Consider the following 12,761-nt stretch of genomic DNA (forward strand, 5'->3'; position numbering starts at 1 on the left):
AGGGTGTCCCTTGTCCCCAGGGTGTCCCCAGGGTGTCCCTGAGGTGTCCCTAGGGTGTCCCCAGGGTGTCCCTTGTCCCCGGTGCATCACTGAGGTGTCTCCAGGGTGTCCCTAGGATGTCCCCAGCATGTCCCTTGTCCCCAGGATGGCCCCAGGGTGTCCCCGGGGTGTCACTGAGGTGTCCCCAGGGTGTTCCCAGGGTGTCACTGAGGTGTCCCCATGGTGGCACTGAGGTGTCCCCAGGCTGACACTAGGTTGTCCCCAGGGTGTCCCCAGGGTGTCCCCGGGGTGTCACTGAGGTGTCCCCAGGGTGGCACTAGGTTGTCCCCAGGGTGTCCCTTGTCCCCAGTGCATCACTGAGGTGTCCCCACGGTGACACTAGGTTGTCCCCAGGGTGTCCCCGGGGTGTCACTGAGGTGTCCTGAGGGTGGCACTGAGGTGTCCCCACGGTGGCACTAGGTTGTCCCCAGGGTGTCCCTTGTCCCCAGGGTGTCCCCAGGGTGTCCCTGAGGTGTCCCTAGGGTGTCCCCAGGGTGTCCCTTGTCCCCGGTGCATCACTGAGGTGTCCCCAGGGTGGCACTAGGATGTCCCCAGCGTGTCCCTTGTCCCCAGGATGGCCCCAGGGTGTCCCCGGGGTGTCACTGAGGTGTCCCCAGGGTGTCCCCACGGTGGCACTGAGGTGTCCCCAGGGTGGCACTAGGTTGTCCCCAGGGTGTCCCCAGGGTGTCCCCAGGGTGTCCCTTGTCCCCAGGGTGTCCCCAGAGTGGCACTGAGGTGTCCCCAGGGTGTCCCCAGGGTGTCCCCAGGGTGTCCCTTGTCCCCAGGGTGTCCCCAGGGTGTCCCTGAGGTGTCCCTAGGGTGTCCCCAGGGTGTCCCTTGTCCCCAGGGTGGCACTAGGATGTCCCCAGTGTGTCCCTTGTCCCCAGGATGGCCCCAGGGTGTCCCCAGGGTGTCCCTTGTCCCCAGGGTGTCCCCACGGTGGCACTAGGTTGTCCCCAGGGTGACACTAGGTTGTCCCCAGGGTGTCCCCAGGGTGTCCCCGCGCGCACCGGGTCTTGGCGATGTCCACCGGCATGGAGGCGGCCGTTGTCACCAGCCCGCTGATCATGCTGGCGCAGAAGTGACACAGGATGTCATCGCGGAAGCGGCCTGGGGGGGACACGGGGACACTGGGACCTGGCAGCGGCGGGGGGGGGGCACAGGGACAGGGGGGCAGGGGGACACACAGGGACACAGGGAGAGAGGGGACATGGGGACAGGGGGACAGGGACACACAGGGACATGGGGACACTGGGGGACACGGGGACACACGGGGACACGGGGACACAGAGAGACACGGAGACACATGGGGACACGGAGACACGGGGACACATGGGGACAGGGGGATGGGGGACACGGGGACACAGGGCTGGGGGACAGGGGGACATGGGGATATGGGGACACAAAGGGACATGGGGACACAGAGACACAGGGACAAGGGGACACAGGGGACACGGGGGACACAAGGACAGGGGGATGGGGGACACAGGGATATGGGGACATGGGGACACATGGGGACACAGAGACATGGGGACATGGGGACACTAAGGGACATGGGGACACAGAGACATGGGGACACCGGGGACATGGGGACACACAGGGACATAGGGACAGGGGGATGGGGGACACAGGGACATGGGGACACAGGGACACACAGGGACATGGGGACACACAGGGACATAGGGACAGGGGGATGGGGGACACAGGGACATGGGGATACAGGGACACACAGGGACATGGGGACACAAGGACACGCGGACACGGGGACATGGGGACACACGGGGCCACACGGGTCCCTCACCCGAGTCCAGCAGGAACTGCTTGGCCTGGGAGTACGAGGCCAGTTGGGCCGCGTTGACGACTACAGCGCGACCCATGGTGGGGAGACAGCCCTGGGGACGGGGACAGCGCGGCACCCGCGTCACCCGCGTCACCCGCGTCACCCGCGTCACCCGCGGCGCCTGTGTCACCCCAACGCCCCCCTGTGTCCCCCTGTGTCCCCAACGCCCCCCGTGTCCCCCTGTGTCCCCCCGGGGGTTCCCCCCCCTCACCCCACGTCCCCAATGTCCCTCCATGCCCATCGATGTCCCCAATATCCTCCAATGTCCCCCCCGTATCTCCAATGTCCCCTGTCATTCCCCATATCCATCCATGTCCCCATTGTCCCCGTGTCCCCCATGTTCCCCCCGTCCTCCCACTGTCCCCATGTCCCCACATTGTCCCCTGTGTCCCCATGTCCCCCCGTCCCCCATTGTCCCCATGTCCTCCCATTGCCCCCCGTGTCCCCAATGTCCCCCATGTCCGTCAATGTCCCCAATATCCTCCAATGTCCCCCCCCATTTCCCCTCCCGTCTCCAATGTCCCCTCTCGTCCCCCATATCCATCCATGTCCCCCCATTGTCCCCGTGTCCTCCCTGTCCCATTGTCCCCATGTCCCCCGTGTCCCCCCATTGTCCCCATGTCCCCCATTGTTCCCCATGTCCCCCATTGTCCCCATTGTCCCCATTGTCCCCGTGTCCCCATTGTCCCCCATTGTCCCCATTGTCCCCCATTGTCCCCATGTCCCCCATTGTCCCCATTGTCCCCCATTGTCCCCTACCCTCCACAGGGTGCCGACCCCCTCCTCTCGGGCCATGCGCACGAGGGCATCGAAGACGTTGCGGTACCCGCGGCGCTCGGCGGGGGGCAGCCTGAGAGGGTGACGAAACACCGTGACAACACCGCGACGGCCCCGCGACAACACCGTGACAACACCGCGACAACACCGCGACAACACCATGACAACGCCGCGACAACACCGTGACAGCCCCGCGACAACACCGTGACAACACCGTGACAACACCGCGACAACACCGCGACGGCCCCGCGACAACACCGTGACAACACCGCGACAACACCGTGACGGCCCTGCGACAACACCGTGACAACACCGCGACAACACCGTGACGGCCCCGCGACGACAACACCGCGACGGCCCCGCAACAACACCGTGACAACACCGCGCCGGCACCACGACAACACCGCGACAACACCGCGACAGCCCCGTGATGGCCCCACGATAACACCGCAATGACCCCGCGACAGCCCCATGACAACACCGCGAAGGTCCCGTGACAACACCGTGACAACACCGCGACAGCCCCGCGACAACACTGCACCAACACCGCAACGGCCCTGCGACAACACCGTGACAACACCGCGCCGGCACCACGACAACACCGTGACGGCCCCCGTGACAACACCGTGACGGCCCCGCGACAACACCGTGACAACACTGCGCCAGCACCACGACAACACCGTGACGGCCCCTGTGACAACACTGTGACAACACCGCGACGGCCCCGCGACAACACCGTGACAACACTGCGCCGGCACCACGACAACACCGTGACAACACCGCGCCAACACCGCAACGGCCCCGCGACAACACCGTGACGGCCCCACGATAACACCGCAATGACCCCGCGACAGCCCCATGACAACACCACGAAGGTCCCGCGACAACACCGTGACAACGCCGCGACAACACCGTGACAACACCGCAACGGCCCCGTGACAACACCGCGACCACCGGGTGACGGCGCCACCCACCTGCCGTCAGCCGTCATGCGGATCAGGGCCACCTCGGCCGGCGTCCCCACGAAGGCGCCGGTGGCTCCGGCCGTCATCCCCACGAGCGCCTTGGTGACAAAGGACGGGGGGGTCCCGTCGGCGCCCGTCAGCCGCTCCAGCAACACCGTGTAGATGCCCAGGCGCGTCGTGGTGTAGGTGGCCTGGCGCAACAGCCCCGCCGACAGCCTGCGGGGGAACAGGCGGACGTGGGGCCGGGGGGTCCGCCCCGTGGGGGTGTTGTTCACCCCGTCAGGGTGTTGTTCACCCCATGAGAGCATTACCCACCCCACAAGCACAACAACGCAGGTCCCCGTCCCTGCACTGCCCCAACCCCAATGGTGTTGTCACCCCCACGTTGTTGTCACCCCCGTCCCATTGTCACCCCATGTACCCGGTGCACAGCCCGCGCACACAGTGGTCCCTGTCCCCATCCCATTGTCACCCCCGTGCGGTTGTCACCCCTGTCCAGTTGTCACCCCGCGCGGTTGTCACCCCCACGTTGTTGTCACCCCGTACCCGGTGTACAGCCCGCGCACACCCTCGCTCCGCAGCACGGCGCCCGTCCCGTTGTCACCCCGCGCGGTTGTCACCCCGCCGCGGTTGTCACCCCGTACCCGGTGTACAGCCCGCGCACACCCTCGCTCCGCAGCACGGCGCCCGTCCCGTTGTCACCCCGCGCGGTTGTCACCCCCACGTTGTTGTCACCCCGTACCCGGTGTACAGCCCGCGCACACCCTCGCTCCGCAGCACGGCGCCCGTCCCGTTGTCACCCCGTCCCGTTGTCACCCCGCGCGGTTGTCACCCCCACGTTGTTGTCAGCCCGTACCCGGTGTACAGCCCGCGCACACCCTCGCTCCGCAGCACGGCGCCCGCCGCGTGCAGGCTCGACCGGTACTCGCGCTGTCGCGCGCCCTCCCCGCTCAGCTGCATGCGGTTCTTGAGCAGGTCCAGCGGTTGTACGAACACCGTCGCACCCATCCTGCGGGAACGATTGTTCATCGGGGGGGTTGTGGGGGGGACTATGGGGGGGGAGTCTATGGGGGGGTCCATGGGGGTCTATGGGGGGGCTCTGGGGGATCTATGGGGGCTCTAGGGGGTCTGGGGGGTTAAGGGGCTCTGGGGGGTCTATGGGGGTCTATGGGGGGGTCCATGGGAGTTAAGGGGGTCTGGGGACTCTGGGGGGTCTATGGGGGTCTATGGGGGCTAAGGAGGAGTTAAGGGAGTTTAGGGGGTCTATGGGGGGGCTCTGGGGGATCTATGGGGGCTCTAGGGGGTCTATGGGGGTCTATGGGGGGGGCTAAGGAGGAGTTAAGGGGGCCTGGGGGGGCTCTGGGGGGGTCTATAGGGGCCATGGGGGTCTATGGGGGTCTGGGGGGGCTCTAGGGGCCCTATAGGGATCTAGGTGGGTCTAAGGGAGAGTTAAGGGGGTCTATGGGGACATTAGGGGGGTCTATGGGGGCTATGGGGGGGCTAAGGAGAAGTTAAGGGGCTCTGGGGGGGCTCTAGGGGAATCTATGGGGGCTTTGGGGGGTCTATGGGGGGCTAAGGGGGATCCATGGGGATCTATGGGGGGCCTGGGGGGGTCTAGGGGGGTCTATAGGGGCCATGGGGGGCTAAGGGGGAGTGAAGGGGGCCTGGGGGGGTCTAGGGGGGGTCTAGGGGGGGCTCAGGTGGCCCAGGAGGGTCTATGGCTGCTCTATGGGGGCTCTATGGGGTCTATGGGGGGGCTAAGGGGGGGTCCATGGGGGTTAAGGGGGTCTGGGGGGGCTCTAGGGGGGCCTATGGGGGCTAAAGGGGTCTCTAGGGGGATCTATGGGGCCTCTATGGGAGTCTATGGGGGCTCTAGGGGGGTCCATGGGAGTTAAGGGGGTCTGGGGGGTCTATGGGGTCTATGGGGGCTCAAGGGGTCTGGGGGGTCCCTACGGGGGTCCCAAAGGAGCTGGGGGGGCCACCCGGGAGCCTGGGGGGGCTCATGGGGGGACCTGGGGTCCCGCTGTCCCCCGGGCTGTCCCTGGGGGGGTCCCGTTGTCCCCGTTGGGTCCCGCTGTCCCCCGGGCTGTCCCCGTTGGGTCCCGTTGTCCCCGCTGTCCCCATGGGGTCCCGTTGTCCCCCGGGTTGTCCCGGGCTGTCCCCGTTGTCCCGCGCTGTCCCCGTTGTCCCCATGAGGTCCCGCTGTCCCCCGGGTTGTCCCGGGTTGTCCCCGTTGTCCCGGGCTGTCCCCGTTGTCCCCATGGGGTCCCGCTGTCCCCCGGGCTGTCCCCGTTGGGTCCCGCTGTCCCCGTTGTCCCCATGGGGTCCCGTTGTCCCCCGGGTTGTCCCCGTTGGGTCCCGCTGTCCCCTGGGCTGTCCCCGTTGTCCCGGGTTGTCCCCGTTGTCCCGGGTTGTCCCGGGCTGTCCCCGCGCTCACCCGGCCAGGCCCCCGAACAGGAACTTCACGGACTTGGGCGACGTTTTGGGCTTCTCGGCCGCCGGCGCCGCCGCCATCGCGGGGGGAGGGGGGGGGGGGGGGAAGGGGGCGGTGCCGGTTCCGGTACCGGGCGGGGGGGGGAGGGGGGGCGGTCCCGGTTCCGCTGGGGCCGCCGGTACCAAGGTGACTCCGGGGGGGGGGGGGAGCTGCGCGGCCCCCCCCGCACTGCGCACGCGCGGCCCCGACCCCCCCACTGCGCACGCGCGCGGCCGGGGGCGGGGCCAGGCGGCGAGGGGCGGGGATTGCGAGGGGGGGGGGGCCCGCGCGCGGCGAGGGGCGGGGCCAGGCGGCGAGGGGCGGGGCCCGCGCGCGGCGGGGGGCGGGGCCTGGCGGCGAGGGGGCGCGGCCTCGGGGGGGCGGGGGCCGACCGCGCCCGCGCGCGGCGGGGGGCGGGGCCTGGCGGCGGCGGCGCCGCCCATTGGCGGGCCGAGATTTAGGCGGGAAAGCGGAAAGGGCGGGGCCTAAACGGGAGCGGGGGGGGGGGATCGGCGCGCCGAGGCGGGTGGGGGGGGCAAAACCATAGAGTGAAACCTCCGGGGGGGGCAGCGCGGCTGCCGGGCGGGGGGCACCATAGAGCGGGGGGTGGGGGCAGAGCGGCCCCTCGTGCTGGAGGCCGCGCTGCAACTCGGTCCTCCTGGGGGGAGGGGGGACCCCCCCATGGCCCCGTTAACCCCCCCCGGACGCCGGGGCCCCTGGGCGTGGCCGTGCGCGCGGCGGGGGCCCCTCCCTCCCCCCCCCCCGCGTGGGGCCCCGGCGTCCGGGTGAGTCACCGTGGGGGGGGGGGGGCAGGAAGCGGCGCCGCCGCCGCCGTTGCCCTTATAAGGCCTTGGCGGGCACCGGGCCCCGCCCCCGCTTCCGCTCCCCTCCCCCCCCCCGGGACACCGGGCCCCCCCCCCCCCCCGGGCAGCACCCAAGGGCGTCACCCCCCCCCCCACCCCCCCCGGTGGCGCCAACGGGGCCGGACTTTGTCCCGGGCGGGCCCAGGCGTCCGGGCGCGGCCGGTGACGGTGACGGGAGGGCCCCGGCGTCCGGGCACCCGCTCCGGGTGGCACAGGTGGCCCCCGCCATGGCCCCCGGGTGTCACCCACGGGCACAGGGTGTCCCCATGTGTCCCCTATGGGCACAGGGTGTCCCCATGTGTCCCCATGTGTCCCCATGGCCCCCATGTGTCCCCTATGGGCACAGGGTGTCCCCATGTGTCCCCTCCAGGCGCAGGTCCCTGTGTCCCCATGGCCCCCCCATGGTCCTCGTGTCCCCATGTGTCCCCTATGGGCACAGGGTGTCCCCATGTCCCCCCCATGGTCCCCATGTGTCCCCTATGGGCGCACGGGCCCCACGTGTCCCCCACCAGGCGCAGGTCCCCATGTCCCTTCATGTCTCCCTGTCCCCCTGTCCCCGTGTCCCCGTGTCCCCATGTCCCTTCATGTCTCCCTGTCCCTGTGTCCCCATGTCCCTTCATGTCCCCCTGTCCCTGCGTCCCCATGTCCCTGTGTCCCCACGTCCCTTCATGTCTCTCTGTCCCCATGTCCCCATGTCCCTTGTCTCCCTGTCCCCATGTCCCCGTGTCCCCATGTCCCTTCATGTCTCTCTGTCCCCGTGTCCCCATGTCCCTCGTCACGTCCCCACGTCCCCATCCCTCCCTGTCCCTCTGTGTCCTCGTGTCCCCACATCCCAATGCCACCTCCCTTCCTGTCCCCATGTCCCTGCTGTCACCATCTCTGCGTGGCCCCCATGTCCCCAGTGTCACCCCAGCTCCTCACATCCCCATGTCCCCAGTGTCCCCTCTGTCCCCCCCATGTCTCTGTGTCCTTAATGTCCCCCACATCCCATGTCTGTGTCCCCAATGTCCCCCGTGTCCCCTGTGTCCCCCATGTCCCCACATCCTCCTGTCCCCGTCTCTCCCTGTCCCCAATGTCTCTCTGCATCTCAATGTCCCTCCGTGTCCCCCTATCTCTCCATGTCCCCCTTGTCCCATGTCCCCACTGTCCCCCCATGTCCCCATTGTCCCCCCACATCCCCCCATGTCCCCCACGTCCCCAATATCCCCACGTCCCCCACGTCCCCCCATGTCTCCGTGTCCCCAATGTCTCTCCATGTCCCCTCACATCCCCATGTCCTCGTATTCCCCTGTCCCCACGTCCCCCATGTCCCCAATGTCCCCATGTCCCCCCATGTCCCCCACGTCCCCAATGTCTCTCCGTGTCCCCCCATCCTCCCATGTCCCCACATCCCCAATGTCCCCACACCCCCCCACGTCCCCCCGCTGTCCCCACGTCCCCCCGCTGTCCCCATTGTCCCCATTGTCCCCAGGGAGGCCACGCGCGCTGCGGCTGCCCCTTTATTCAGTACTGCGAGCGCCGCAGGTGCGCCGCCATCTCGTAGCACTTCTTGTTGACGCAGCCGCCGTGGACGCCCTCCTTGCCCATGACCAGCACGATGGCTGCGGGGACAACGTGACACGGTGACAATGTGACAATGACACCGTGACAATGGGCACCGTGACACGGGGACAACCCCAGGGACACCCAACACCCCCATGGACACCCGTCGTGGACACCCTCCTTGCCCATGACCAGCACGATGGCTGCGGGGACAAGGGACAACGTGACAATGTGACAATGACACCATGACAATGACACCGTGACACGGGGACAACCCCAGGGACACCCAACACCCCCCAGGGACACCCCCAGGGACACCCAACACCCCCATTGACACCCGCCGTGGACGCCCTCCTTGCCCATGACCAGCACGATGGCTGCGGGGACAACGTGACAAGGTGACAATGACACCGTGACAATGGACACCGTGACACGGGGACAACCCCAGGGACACCCAACACCCCCCAGGGACACCCGCTGTGGACGCCCTCCTTGCCCATGACCAGCACGATGGCTATGGTGACAATGTGACAATGACAGGGTGACAATGACACCGTGACACGGTGACAACCCCAGGGACACCCAACACCCCCCAGTGACACCCTCAGGGACACCCGGAACTCCCAACACCCCCCAGGGACACCCGCCATGGACGCCCTCCTTGCCCATGACCAGCACGATGGCTGCGGGGACAAGGGACACGGTGACACCGTGACACCCCCAGTGACACCCAACACCCCCAGGGACACCCCCAGGGACACCCTGACACCCCCAACACCCCCTATTGACACCCTGACACCCCCAACACCCCCCAGTGACACCCAGGACCCCCCCCATTGGCTCCAACAGGTGTCCAGGGACCCCCTCCCGAGGGGCCCAGGCGTCCGGGCGCAGCTGCTGCCGCAACAGCCGAAGGGGGCGGGGCGGGGGGGGGGGCTCTATGGGGGTCCGGTCACCCGGGGGGGCCTGTTGGGCAGTGTCAGGGTGTCCCCAAAGGGTCAAGGTGTCCCCAAGGGGTGTCCCCAGGGGGGCTCAGGTGTCCCCAGGGGGGTGTTGGGGTGTCAGGGTGTCCCAGGGGGTGTCAGGGTGTTGGGGGTGTCAGGGTGTCCCCAAAGGATCAGGGTGTCCCAGGTGGGGGGTAATCAGGGGGGTTCAGGTGTCCCCAGGGGGGTGTTGGGGTGTCAGGGTGTCCCAGGGGCTGTCAGGGTGTTGGGGTATCAGGGTGTTGGGGGTGTCAGGGTGTCCCCGCTCAGTCTTGGCGGTGACAGTAGCGGTGACGTGGTAGGCGGGTGCCCCAGGGCAGGCGTCAGCGGGTCAGAGTGTTGGAAGGGAGTGTCAGGGTGTTGTCAGGGTCAAGGTGTTGTCACGTGTCCTCCGCAATCGCTCTTGTTGGTGATAGTGGCAGTGACATTGTAGGTGGGTGCCCCAGGGAGTGTCAAGGTGTTGGGGGGTGTCAGGGTGTTGTTGGGTGTCCCTGCACTCAGTGTGGTTGGTGATGGCAGCCGTTACATTGTAGGCGGGTGCCCCGGGAAGGGGGTGTGAAGGGGTCAGGGTGTTGGGGCAGTGTCAGGGTGTCGGGGTGCCCCCAGGGGTGGTGTCCGGGTGTCAGGGGGTGTCAGGGTGTCCCACACTCACTCTTGTTGGTGATGGCGGCCATGACGTTGTAGGTGGACGCCCCGGGAAGGGGGTGTGAAGGGGGTCGGGTTGTCAGGGTCCCCCCAGGGGTGGTGTCAGGGGGTTGGGGAGTCTCAGGGTGTTGTCTACAGTCACTCTTGTTGGTGATGGCGGCCGTGACGTTGTAGGTGGGTACCCCAGGAAGGGAATGTCAGGGGGTCAGGTTATCAGGGTGCCCCCAGGGGTGTCAGGCGGTGTCAGGGTGTTGGGGTGCCCCGAGGGGTGGTGTTAGGGGGTCAGGGGTGGTGTCAGGCGGTGTCGGGGTGTCGCCCACACTCGCTCTTGTTGGTGATGGCGGCCGTGACGTTGTAGGTGGGCACCCCGGGAAGGCGGTGTCAGGGGGTCAGGGTGGTGTTAGGGGGTCAGGGGTGGTGTCAGGCAGTGTCAGGGTGTTGCCCACACTCACTCTTGTTGGTGATGGCAGCTGTGACATTGTAGGTGGGCACGCTGGGAGCGGGGTGTCAGGGGTAAGGGTGGTGTCAGGGTATCGGGGTCCCCCTTGGGGGTGGTGTCAGGGTGTCGGGGGGGTGTCAGGGTGTTGCCGGGTGTTCCGCACTCACTCTTGTTGGTGATGGCGGCCGTGACATTGTAGGTGGACACCCCAGGAAGGGGATATCAGGGGGTCAGAGTGTCGGGGTCCCCTTGGGGGTGGTGTTAGGGTGTCAGGCGGTGTCGGGGTGTTCTGCACTCACTCTTGTTGGTGATGGCGGCCGTGACATTGTAGGTGGACACCCCGGGAAGGGGATATCAGGGGGTCAGGGGTAGTGTTAGGGTATGAGGATGCCCCAGGGGTGGTGTCAGGGTGTCGGGGGGGTGTCAGGGTGTTGCCGGGTGTTCCGCACTCACTCTTGTTGGTGATGGCGGCCGTGACGTTGTAGGTGGGTACCCCAGGAAGGGAATGTCAGGGGGTCAGGTTATCAGGGTGCCCCCAGGGGTGTCAGGCGGTGTCAGGGTGTTGGGGTGCCCCGAGGGGTGGTGTTAGGGGGTCAGGGGTGGTGTCAGGCGGTGTCGGGGTGTCGCCCACACTCGCTCTTGTTGGTGATGGCGGCCGTGACGTTGTAGGTGGGCACCCCGGGAAGGCGGTGTCAGGGGGTCAGGGTGGTGTTAGGGGGTCAGGGGTGGTGTCAGGCAGTGTCAGGGTGTTGCCCACACTCACTCTTGTTGGTGATGGCAGCTGTGACATTGTAGGTGGGCACGCTGGGAGCGGGGTGTCAGGGGGTAAGGGTGGTGTCAGGGTATCGGGGTCCCCTTGGGGGTGGTGTCAGGGTGTCGGGGGGGTGTCAGGGTGTTGCCGGGTGTTCCGCACTCACTCTTGTTGGTGATGGCGGCCGTGACATTGTAGGTGGACACCCCAGGAAGGGGATATCAGGGGGTCAGAGTGTCGGGGTCCCCTTGGGGGTGGTGTTAGGGTGTCAGGCGGTGTCGGGGGTGTTCTGCACTCACTCTTGTTGGTGATGGCGGCCGTGACATTGTAGGTGGACACCCCGGGAAGGGGATATCAGGGGGTCAGGGGTAGTGTTAGGGTATGAGGATGCCCCAGGGGGTGGTGTCAGGGTGTCGGGGGGGTGTCAGGGTGTTGCCGGGTGTTCCGCACTCACTCTTGTTGGTGATGGCGGCCGTGACGTTGTAGGTGGGCGCCCCCGGCGGCCCCTTGGTGCGCAGGTCCATGCTGTGCTCCCCCTCGACCAGCAGCGAGTCCCGGATCACGGAGCAGCGGAGACCCCCGAGCGTCAGCCCGTTCACCAGCAGCCCCCCCCGCTCCTTCCCCACCAGCGCCGCCACCTCGGCCGCCTGTAGGGACAACCGCGGGGGTCATCCAGGGGGGCCCCGGCATCCGGGGGAGCCCCAAAACCCCCGGAAAAGGCCCCGGATTCCGGGAAGGGCCCCCAAAAAGAAGCCCCCCTAGCACCACAAGGGGCCCCGGTGTCCGGGAGGACCCCCAAAACTCCTAGAAAAGGCCCCGGATTCAGGAAGGGTCCCCAAAATGCAACCCCCCCCCCCCAACACAAGGGGCCCCGGCGTCCAGGAGGGACCCCCAAAATTCCCAGAAAAGCCCCCGGATTCCAGGAAGGGCCCCCCAAAAAGAAGCCCCCCTAGCACCACAAGGGGCCCCGGCGTCCGGGGGTCACAGGGGGGGCCCCGGTGTCCGGGAGGGACCCCCAAAACTCCTGGAAAAGCCCCCGGATTCCGGGAAGGGCCCCCCAAAAGAAGCCCCCCCGCCCCCCCCCCCAGCACCACAAGGGGCCCCGGTGTCCGGGAGGGGCCCAGGCGCCCGGGCCCCTCCCCCACAGGAAGCCCCGCGCGCGCCCCTCCCCCCGCCGGGGGGAAGTTGCCGCATTCCGCGCATTTTTCCCCCAAATTTGTTCTTCTTTTTTTGGGGGGGGTGGGGGGGTGTCTGTTTGAGCGGGGGGGCAACTTATGGGGCAGAAGGGCCCAGGCGTCCGGGACCCCCCCCAACCACGTGCTCGGACGCCGGGGCCCCTTCCCCAAAATGGGGGTTAAGGGGGGGGGGGTCACTCCCGGACGCCCGGGCCCCCCCCGGACGCCTGGGCCCCGCCGCGGGGGGGGGGAGGGCCACGCTGGCGCCA

The 12,761-nt window shown here is 67.9% G+C and overlaps 2 protein-coding genes across 2 annotated transcripts; both read right to left on the minus strand.

Moving 5' to 3' along the window:
• Positions 1-1,049: 1,049 nt before the first annotated feature.
• SLC25A11 (solute carrier family 25 member 11) lies at positions 1,050-6,135 on the minus strand (the record flags this gene model as incomplete). The annotated part of the gene is made up of 6 exons (XM_088539552.1): positions 6,059-6,135; positions 4,478-4,630; positions 3,631-3,837; positions 2,639-2,729; positions 1,841-1,931; positions 1,050-1,149 (listed from the first exon to the last, which is right to left on the minus strand). Coding segments are annotated over exons 1-6 (719 nt in total), but the record flags the coding sequence as incomplete, so codon positions are not given.
• A 2,309-nt stretch (positions 6,136-8,444) lies between these two features.
• LOC148590032 (profilin-1-like) lies at positions 8,445-11,979 on the minus strand (the record flags this gene model as incomplete). The annotated part of the gene is made up of 2 exons (XM_088539550.1): positions 8,445-8,558; positions 11,772-11,979. Coding segments are annotated over 2 exons (306 nt in total), but the record flags the coding sequence as incomplete, so codon positions are not given.
• Positions 11,980-12,761: the final 782 nt, after the last annotated feature.

This window comes from Tinamus guttatus, unplaced genomic scaffold (genome assembly GCF_059628265.1).
Source record: "Tinamus guttatus ecotype Peru unplaced genomic scaffold, ASM5962826v1 Tinamus_guttatus_pri_ptg001826l, whole genome shotgun sequence".
NCBI lineage: Eukaryota > Metazoa > Chordata > Aves > Tinamiformes > Tinamidae > Tinamus > Tinamus guttatus.